This window comes from Nicotiana sylvestris, chromosome 7, assembly GCF_000393655.2.
Source record: "Nicotiana sylvestris chromosome 7, ASM39365v2, whole genome shotgun sequence".
Lineage (NCBI taxonomy): Eukaryota > Viridiplantae > Streptophyta > Magnoliopsida > Solanales > Solanaceae > Nicotiana > Nicotiana sylvestris.
Genome location: NC_091063.1, coordinates 18,248,315 through 18,258,222, shown reverse-complemented (window position 1 = coordinate 18,258,222; position 9,908 = coordinate 18,248,315). Strand labels below are relative to the sequence as shown.

Here is a 9,908-nt window from a genome sequence, read left to right as displayed (position 1 = left end):
TGGGGTACGGATCTTCCCCCAACCTTACATGAATGCGATATGCTTTGTGCATCAGGCTGCCTGATAGGCTTGATATGCTCTGGATTATGTAATCTTGTATACTATTAGTTGTTAATGCTTTTGTAATGGAATCTGTCATATTTGGATCATTAAACAAAAGTTGTACTATCAATTTGAATGATGGAAAGAATTTTACCTCATGCGGTATGCTTATAAGATAATTGCTGTTGAGTTTTGGAAAGGTTATCTGTTATGAGATGGCATTCAGTTTGTCATGATAATTCTGATATTTTGAAACCATGCAAGGGAGGCATTGCTGCAATTACTTGTTTAAGAGTTAAAGCAACCAAAACCAGCAGCTTATGATGAACTAAACATTTAGGTTTCTTGATTCATGGAAAAAATTAAAGGGGAACATTGGAGCAACGGTTAATTTGTATCCATGTGACATAGGTCACGGTTCGAGTCTTAGAATCAGCCATTGATACTTTGCATCAGGGTAGGCTACCTGCATCACACTCCCTTAGGATGCGTCCCTTCCCCGGATCCTGCGTGAACGTGAAATGCTATATGCACCAGGCTGCCTTTCTTGCATCAGGGTAAGTTGTCTACATCACACTACATTGGGGTGCGGCCCTTCCCCGGACCTGGTGTAAATGCGAAATTCTTTATGCACTAGGCTGCCTTTCTTGCATCGCAGGATACTTTATGCACCATGCTCTCCTTTTTTGATTCATGGAAAAATTATACATGGATTAGAATGTAGATTTTGTAATATATAATCATTAATAATCACTGGATTATTGTATTTATCATCAGATCCTTAGTTCTCTTAATCTGGATGTACAGTGTATTGAGTTCGACATAGAGAAATCAAACATTCGACTAATAATGCCTCAGTATACATTAATTTTTGTGATAGCAATAATGGGAAAGGAGGCTAGCAAGAAGATATCAAATACTTTTAACAAAAGATAAGACTTGCAAAGGATTTTAAAAACCTAAACAAGTAATTTGTGTCAAATAGAATGGAATAAGCCAAATACTTGCTTCGCTAGTTGTCACTCTTCTTTGGCAACTCTAACTATCGGAGTGAAAGAATAAAATAATTGAAATTCATTAATCTGATAGATTGTTGAAAATCCTTGATTCAAATTTTCTATATAAGATGTGGAATTTAATAGATATTACTACTAGTTGGACTAGAAACTTGTTAATTTAAGCGAGTCTATAATAAGATATTTTTTTCAACATAACGTGTGAATTCGTATATTGAGAGCAGTTTTAGTGTTTTTTCTCTGGTTTGGTTAAGAGGCAAGCAAATTTAGTTGCTTATTGCTTAGCAAAAGAGTCTTGAAATTATGGTAGTTCTTTCTATCGGGAGTATGGTCCTAATTTAATTGTAAGATTTTTGGTTGCTCATTCAGTTTAATACTATAACTTTTTGTTTGAGTTCAAAAAAAGGAGCATTTTTAGTGCAAGATTGAAGGTTTACTTAGATATGAATGGGATTGAACGAACCTTGAAAAGTTGGTATAGTTTTAAATCTACAGCTATTTAGATAAAAGAAAACTACTTTCACTTTCTGCATAATCAGAAGCTCAGATTGAATACAAATATATATTAAGGCTCCTCTATATGACTTAAACTACTCAAATATGTAATTTACATTGCATTCCTTCCTACCTAACCTAATGTTTTAACATAAAATTACACCGCATTTTGATTCAAATGCTGTTGTGGCTGCTTGGTATTCTCATAGTTCTTTAGCAAATCAGCATATCCATCAGCTGAAGCTACGGCAAACTCTGTCAGTGAGCTCACAGCAACTGACATTCCGGCACATAGCACTCTAACGGCAATCTCTGCCATCTTTTCTGCTGTCATTATTTCCTCGTCATGTTGCCCAGCTTCCACGATCTCCATACTCCCAAAAGATTCCCCGCCAAGACTCTTTGACCCACCAGGACTCCGGCGGGAATCTTCCTTTAGTTGTTGCGCATAGAGTGAGCCTACTCCTGCTGCGAAAAAATCTAGTCCTTCAAGTACTGTTGCCTCCCGGATGGAGTCCAATAATCTGGACCATTGGATGCAAATGCTGAAAATTGGTGGAGCTCCCGTGGAACGAGGAGGGGACAAGGGTGATTTTGATGTGTCAGAATCTGAACGAGCACATCGTAAAAGCCAGCCTGCTAAAGCATGCAAGTATGATCGTTGAGAAACGATCCATGACTCGAAACAGGCTCTCCAGTTTCTGAGCTCCATCTCAAGGTTAGCAGCAGAACGGGCTAGCCTATGAGCCTCAGAAGGTGACATGACTGTGTACTTCCTCATGCCGGACTTCTTTGAAGGTGTTCCAGCGAGTAAGAGCTTGGCTTCATCTAGAGTATGCTTCTGCATTTGGTGGCACTCCGCCATAACCTTCCACATTCTTCCTAACCTGTTGTTGCCATAAAAGGGGTTATGTTGCAAGTCAAAGTACATTAGAGCAAATAACAGTTTATGATCAATAGCAGAAGGAACACAATTTTGATATTTGAATTACAAATCCAATCTTTTAGCAGCTAATTGGTAACAAGGTTTAGCTCCAAATCATAATTGTGTGGAAAAAACAAATTGAGAACGGTATATCTTTTAAGTTTCAATAGAAACCGACAGAAAAGAGTCTCTGAAGCTCTAAATGTGCAAGAAACTCAAGACTTTTGAGGTCCTTCTGGAAAATTTGATATTTAGGGAACTTGATGTGAAAGATATATCTGATAAGAATCGCAAACAACTCCAGTAGACAGTGAAGTGCAACTAAAAATCAAATAGGTGGAGCTCTTTTGTTGTTACTTTGTCTTTTACTGAGAAACTGATAATAATGATCTATGATGGTAACAATTTGTTTAACAAGGTAACCTGTCTTTAGAAGCTCCACAAGTTTCTTTTTTTTTCTTTGATAATACCTGATTCTTGAATTAAAGAACATTTTCAAGTTTTTCCAAATAAAAATCTTTTTGTAAATATGTTTAATGTACATAATCGTAGCATTGGAATGAGTTGACAAGTATAGATATAGCTGAAGAACCTTAGTAACAGGGATATCAGATACATACCCTTGCACTAATTCTAAAAGCTGAGGCTGCAGTTCTTCATCCCTTAAAGTTTCAATCCTTCTTGAAATAGATTCAACAGAGTGGATTGAAACCTTTATCTGAGTATCCAGATTCCTAATGACTGTTCTTGTTTTATCCAAAGATGACGGATCTGCTCCATTCACATCTTGATTTCTGAGTTGTGCCAACTTTTTCTCATATGCTAGCCGGACACGCTCACCTGCCTATTGAACATTACAACAGTCAACAGTAAAGGACTGATCCCCACAATTAACATCTTGGACTCATTAGGTTAACAGGATAATGTTACTTAAGAAAAAACATGTTTGGGAGGTCAGATTAACTAACATGTTAAAAGAAATTTTAAACCAAAATGTCATTTATTTCTTACATGCATGCATGTCTTGCATTTTCCGGTTATTTTGGGAATAAACAGTGATAATTATTCTTCTTACACAAGGGTCATATTTGAATTCATTTTCTTTCCAACAGGTTGAAATGAAGGTAATTCATGCACTCATTCACTTTATTCATACATGCATGCCTTATGAACAAAGATAATTTTTCTTCTCGCTCAAGAGTCATATTTGAATTCTTCTCTTCCCAAAGGTTAAGAGACTCATCCTACTTTTAAACAGAAACTAGTTGAAATTGACTTATATCTTTAATTTTTTTAGCAGCAAGATCATACCCTGACTTCATCATATAGTTTTTTCTCCCAAGCATATAATCTGTCTAAGGTTGATTGATGACTGCTTGAGAACATGTTGGATTCATCAGACACATCACTACTGCTCTGATAACCCTCATCTCTTAAAGTTGAAGGATTAATCAAAAATCTTGAAGAGGATGATCTTGATGACCCCGAGCGAAATAGAGCTACTGGATTCAACATTTTCATGGCTGCAAAACAAAATTAAGCTCATTAGCATTCCAACATCAATACTTCATAACTTAAACCAAAAAATATGGAGCATGCCTTTAAATAAGAAATCTGAGGTGCTTGGATTAATTGATGACAATCAGAAAAAATAAGCATGAGCTTAATTCTTCTAACATAAAAAAAATGGTCACTGCTTCTACTAGTGATGACTTCTCTATTGTTTGCTTGAGAAAATGACATAAAGAAACTTCAATAGGAAGCACATCATCACATCTGAAGAACATTGAGCTTCAAAGTGAAAGAAAATTCTTCCTTTTAGATTGTTCATGCATAAAGAAACTCAGTGTCTTCTTGTACAATCCAATGGTATACTGTTCTGTTGAATCTTGCACATTTCTCCTGAAATACATCAGTTAATTTTGACAAGAGACCTCGAAGAAAATTCCAGATCTAAAAAGCCATAAAACTAGCCTTTCCATGCTACTAGGAACACGCAGGACTCTTTGAAATTTGAACATGCTAATTTAATGTGACGGTTGTTTCACTGCATTGATACATTTTGGAATATGTGGCACCATGCCATCAATAAATATATCTTTGTTCATAGAATGAATAGTCATGAAGAGTCAAGAAGAAATGAATAGTCATGACAAACAAGAAAATCAGATAAATGTTGTGAAGTAAGCATTTATGCAAAAACCTTACGTGACAGATCATTCGACTGCAATGAGTACTGAGCCCTGATAGCCTCTAACACAGCTGACACCTCTTTAGCAGAAGTACAAGCAATCATAAACTGACTTTCAAGTTCCTTAATAACTTCCGACATACTTGTAGGCCTTCTATTCACATAAACAGTGAATCCAGGTGTTTCCTCTTTTGCTTCAGGATTGGCAACTGCTGTCTCTTTATTGCTGAGTTGGCCTACATTCTGTGCCTTTGCGACTGTTGTGGTTTGGTTGGGTTTAGATAGTAATTCATGAATATGGGGAACATTTTCATGTTCATCATCCGTTTCTTCCTCATTGCTATCATCATCATCGTCGTCGTCGTCGACGTCTTCCACCACAACTTCATCTTTATCAAAATTGTGAGGGATTTTGGTCCTCTCCTCTTTCACATCCTCTCCATGATCAGTTTCTTCTACCTCCGTTTCCTCTTCTAATTCAGGAATTCCTTCTTGCTCTCTAACTTGCCTTAGCCCATCATTGTCATCGTCGAGAATTGTCTGCTCAATACTGTTTCTCATAGGATAACCATAATAATCTAATGAAGAAAATGGGTTCCAGAAAAAATCCCATTGTGATGTTTGTGGCGAAGGGGGAGGAAAGTTAGGCCTATTGTTGGGGGAATACTGAAAAAACGACGAGTTCATTGGTGAGGATTGCATAGAAAAGAAACTATCCATACCATATTGATGAACCGGGGAGTAAGCCTGAATTCTGACTGTTTCGGGTGAATGAGGTCTTTCTTCGACAGAAACAGCAGGGTTCCCACCTGACCTAAGATAATTAATTTTTATAGAGGATTTGGTTTTGGGTTCAGACTTCAAGGGTGTTATGGAAAAGGATTTTGGTTCTATGGAGATAAAACCAGGACTTACTTTCTTAATAGGAGTAAAGGGTGGTGGAGTTTTAAACGAATCCAATAAAAACTCGCGAGGCTCATCGACTTCAACATAATCTTTAAGGGCTGCAGAAACTCTTTCCATGGCAAGAACATAAGCCATATGTCCGGAAGCAAATCGCATTCTCTGTTCCACTGCTTGTTTAATGAACTTCCTTCGATCTTTACAAAGTTGAACGGCCTCTTCATCATCCAACTTGGATGAAGAACATCCCATTTCTCTCAGAATATATAGCTTTATCTCTCTCTCTCTACTACTCTTAGAGTCTAAGAATTCTTCAGGCTTGAATCAAAAGAGGAAAGGAGATCAAGTCGTCTTAATATGGTCACCAGATTCATATGGAAACCAGCTAACTGCTCAAAACAAGAAAGTGATTTTCAGAAAGCTTCATTCTCAGAAAGAATCATAAGATATATAACCAACAAGAAAAGAAACAAAACAGCAAACTATTCTATGCATATATTATAGGAAATAATGTTAGATTTAGGTTCTTTGCCTTGTTTATAAGCCATACGAAAAGAGGAAACTTGAAAGCACTTGTCAATATCTGGTTTACAGGAATTGAAATGCTTTCTCCCCAAGTGATCAAAGATCATTGCAAGTAATGAAATATTTAAGGAAAATTTTCCAATTAACTGACACTATGATAAGAGCTTAAGAGAAAACAGATTGCAGCTCAATGTAAGCAATTTTACCTTACTTTTCTGTTTGAAAAGGCAATTATAATTATCAGAAGATCATTCACGAAAAATAAGAGCAATTTTAGCAAATAATTTGTGCTTACTACTCAACAAGAGCTGATGAAGCAAAAAAAAAAAAAAAAAAAAAAACTTACGATTAAATAATGAAAATCCTCTAGAGAAGCTTGTAATACTAACCACACTTTACCAGTAAATTGTAAAAGCTAAATATTAAGTTTGCAATGCACCCTTTAGGCATCAAAATTGAGATAAATCATAAGCAAAAATAGCAATTGGTTTCAGTATATTCAGCTAATAAATTACACACTAGAAAAGGATCCATTTTAATATTTCCAGGTTAATTAGCTGCAACAGTCAGCAACACACAGTACCCAGAAATGTTCGCATTTCCCAAAATTAAACATGAACAAAAAAAACTACTAAAATCTGGGGAAAAAAAAATGAAGCTCACACGAAAAAACTGGAGTTGCTTTCATGTTTTCCTGATTTCGTAAAATACCCTTCTAACAAACAAATAAACTGAATATAATAGAAGACAAAAACGAAATTGTAGTGATATTAAGGCCGTACCTGGTAAAATTGAAGATGAGAATAATGTGAAGTAAAATTAAGATGAAGATGAACCAAAGTGGAGTTTGATCAGTGGGAAGTGTGTGACTGTGTGAGAGAGAAAGAGATAGAGAGACGTTGGGAGAGAGAAAGCAACGGTCAAAACAGATTTAAAGTGAAGAAAAGCAAAGCCCATAAAAGCAAATGTATATGTATGGCAAAGGCAAAGAATATGGTGAGGTTTGCGAATACGACGCCTTTTTACTTTCTGCCCTTCATGTTTCGTTTATTTACGGAATTGCCTCTCACTACTCATTAGGTTTTGACCCTTACTTCTTTTTTGTGGGTCATAATATCTGTATGATTTGCAATGTGTGTGATATGACTTCCCTTCTAACTTTCCTTCAATTTTTATTTATGGTTTTTTGATCGAACCTTTATTAGTCTTCAATGAATATATAAAAAGTATTTATCTAGAATTTAATAACTTAAAAATACAAAAATTATGAACTCATAAGTTTAAAATTTTGGCTCCACCTTTGCTCATTCGTTAGAAGAAACTTTTTGGTCCAAACACCTCTTACTGCTTGTTTGGATGGATATTAATATATATCATTTCATAATGTATCGTATTGTACTATATTGTATCGTTTGATATATACAATATTTGGATAGATTGTATTGTTTGTCATCGTTTTATGATATCATGCACCAACAATATGAAGAAGAAACTTACAATATTACAATGAAAAAAATGATATACGAGGTAAAATTATTATATAAAAAAGTATGATAAAGAATAAAATTAGACTATTTAATAATATGAAAAGGCAAGATGAGAGGAAAAAAATAAGGTATCAACACGACCAAATTAAATCGGTCATTACATAAAGTGATATTTTTCGATCGATACAATAAAATCTAAGTAATAGTCAAAACAAACATTATATTTAAAATAACAATATGATACAATACAATAGTTAACAACCATCCAAACAAATTATTAGTGGTATTTTTATCATTTGGTGGAGAGGAGGGAAGGGTAATTAGGTGTGTAAATACTAAATACTGAAGGCTCCCCAATCTGCTTTTATTAAGTTTCAAAAATGATGTTACCATATAAACTTTTTGGTTAAGTATAACAATTTATATATATATATAAACGAAGGGACAAAGAAACAAGGGAAAAAGTTGTTAACGACTTAAGACTTTATGCCAAAATTTTCCTCTTTTTTTTTCTAAAATAATTTCCCGTTGGAAAATGCATAGTGGATGAAGAACAAGCCAAAAGAAGAAAATTGCCCGCCAACGTGCGTGTTCACCATTTTATTATTATTTCACATCAATATTCATTACTAATGAATCAAATATTTAGAAAACAATATATTTAGCATTAGTTTGCAAGATTTATGTCATACACGAGTTCCAAAACTTTAATAAGAGAACACGTATCTATGTATTTACATCAAATCACGTTAATTTGTTATATATATATATATATATATATATTAACTACAGTTAATTTAGTTATACAAATGTTTGTAAATGATACCATATATGTATTTATTAATTTAGTGTAAACCTCATACAAGAATCTTTTTCTCTTTTAAATATATCTATTTTGGTGATTTATTTTAATTTGTAAAAACTTTATATATCCAGAATAGAGGAATCATATTCCTGTGTTGTTGGCATAAAGAAAAATATTCTTCCTACATTCCTTTAGTACACAGGTGGTGGTTTTGCATAAACTTTATACTCCTTTTTATAGTATGAACTAAACTTCAACTTTTAAAAGTTTTGATTTGGTAATAGCAAAAAAAAAAAAGTTTGATTTGGTTGTACGTAATGCATGTGATATATTTTGTAGTAATTGTTATTTCTTTTAATGTATTCGCATTTTCCCTTAATGCTTATTTTTCGATATCATGAATATGGTAATATTTCTCGGACGTCAATTTCTCTTCTTAATGAAGTGTCAAAACTCTTTTTTTTTCTTTTTTTTTTTAAAAATAGATATAGTTAGATGAGTATTTAGACCAATAAGTATGGAATAGAATTGAAATCATACTTTTTTTACCACGGTTTACATATATTAATCATCCTAAATACCTAACATAGAAAGGTGATAGCACAATGAAAAAGTTAGTTATATCTCTTTAGTCCTACATTTTGTATATAAAACTAATCTCTTAGCTACTACTACTATTTTTGAAAAATAGTCATATTTATTCCATTGTAAATACTCTCGTTGTTGCACATTTAGTGGGCATTTGGACATAAGAATTGTAAAATTTCAAAAAAAGTAAAATATTTTTTCAAGTAAAAATTTAAATTCTGTTTGGACATGAATATAATTATAGATTATTTTAGAATTTTTGTGAATGATTTGAAATAAAAAATTTAAAAAAATAACTTTTTGGAGTTTTTGAAATTTATCTTCAAGTAAAATCAAAAATTTCATGGCCAAACACTGATTTCGAAAAAAGTAAAAAAAAAAAAAAAGAAATCGATTTTTATAGCCAACGGGTCCATAATTATTTTTGCCTTCAGTTTGACAGACAATTAGGTCTCAGTAATAAAAGGGACACGTAGAAACACACTGATACACCCGATTAATTTATCAAACCCAATTCTTACCATAACCCATTACCCATATAATAGTCAAAATTAATATTTTAAATTTTCTCTTTAATCAAATAAAAATCACGTTGAAATTTGATGGGAACACTAAAAAGAGAGTAGGCCAATAAAGCAAAAGAGATAAAGCGAATACAGCTTTAATTCCACCAGATGCCTCGTAACAAGTACAGATGTAAATGCCACTGTTTCTTGTACAAATTTCAACAATGCCATTGTCTTTAGCTGATGATCCACTTTGAAATTTAATACTCGTCATTAAGTTCTAAATTATATACGTTAAATAATAATTTCCATTTTGACGAAGATTATATGGGTCAAAACAAGTAATTATGGAAAACATAGTCGTACAATTTTCCCATTAACTCATGTTCCAAGAAAATTGTCTCTTATTTCTACCATTGTGGGAC

At 33.5% G+C, this 9,908-nt stretch overlaps 1 protein-coding gene across 1 annotated transcript; it reads right to left on the bottom strand.

Moving 5' to 3' along the window:
* Positions 1–1,536: 1,536 nt before the first annotated feature.
* Positions 1,537–7,038, bottom strand: LOC104239475 (nitrate regulatory gene2 protein-like). Its single transcript, XM_009794111.2, has 5 exons — positions 6,880–7,038; positions 4,687–5,961; positions 3,790–4,001; positions 3,099–3,322; positions 1,537–2,440 (listed from the first exon to the last, which is right to left on the bottom strand). Exons 2-5 carry the CDS (start codon positions 5,822–5,824, stop codon positions 1,711–1,713), a joined length of 2,304 nt encoding a protein of 767 aa, XP_009792413.1. The 5' UTR covers positions 5,825–5,961; positions 6,880–7,038; the 3' UTR covers positions 1,537–1,710.
* Positions 7,039–9,908: the final 2,870 nt, after the last annotated feature.

What these genes read in the sequence shown, in the direction of transcription:
- LOC104239475 (XM_009794111.2), bottom strand. Translation starts at nt 5,824, where the DNA reads ATGGGATGTTCTTCATCCAAGTTGGATGATGAAGAGGCCGTTCAACTT. An exon ending in GCAGTCGAATGATCTGTCAC is followed by an intron (nt 4,002 to 4,686) that starts GTAAGGTTTTTG and finishes TTTGTTTTGCAG; the next exon opens with CCATGAAAATGTTGAATCCA. An exon ending in AACTATATGATGAAGTCAGG is followed by an intron (nt 3,323 to 3,789) that starts GTATGATCTTGC and finishes AATGTTCAATAG; the next exon opens with GCAGGTGAGCGTGTCCGGCT.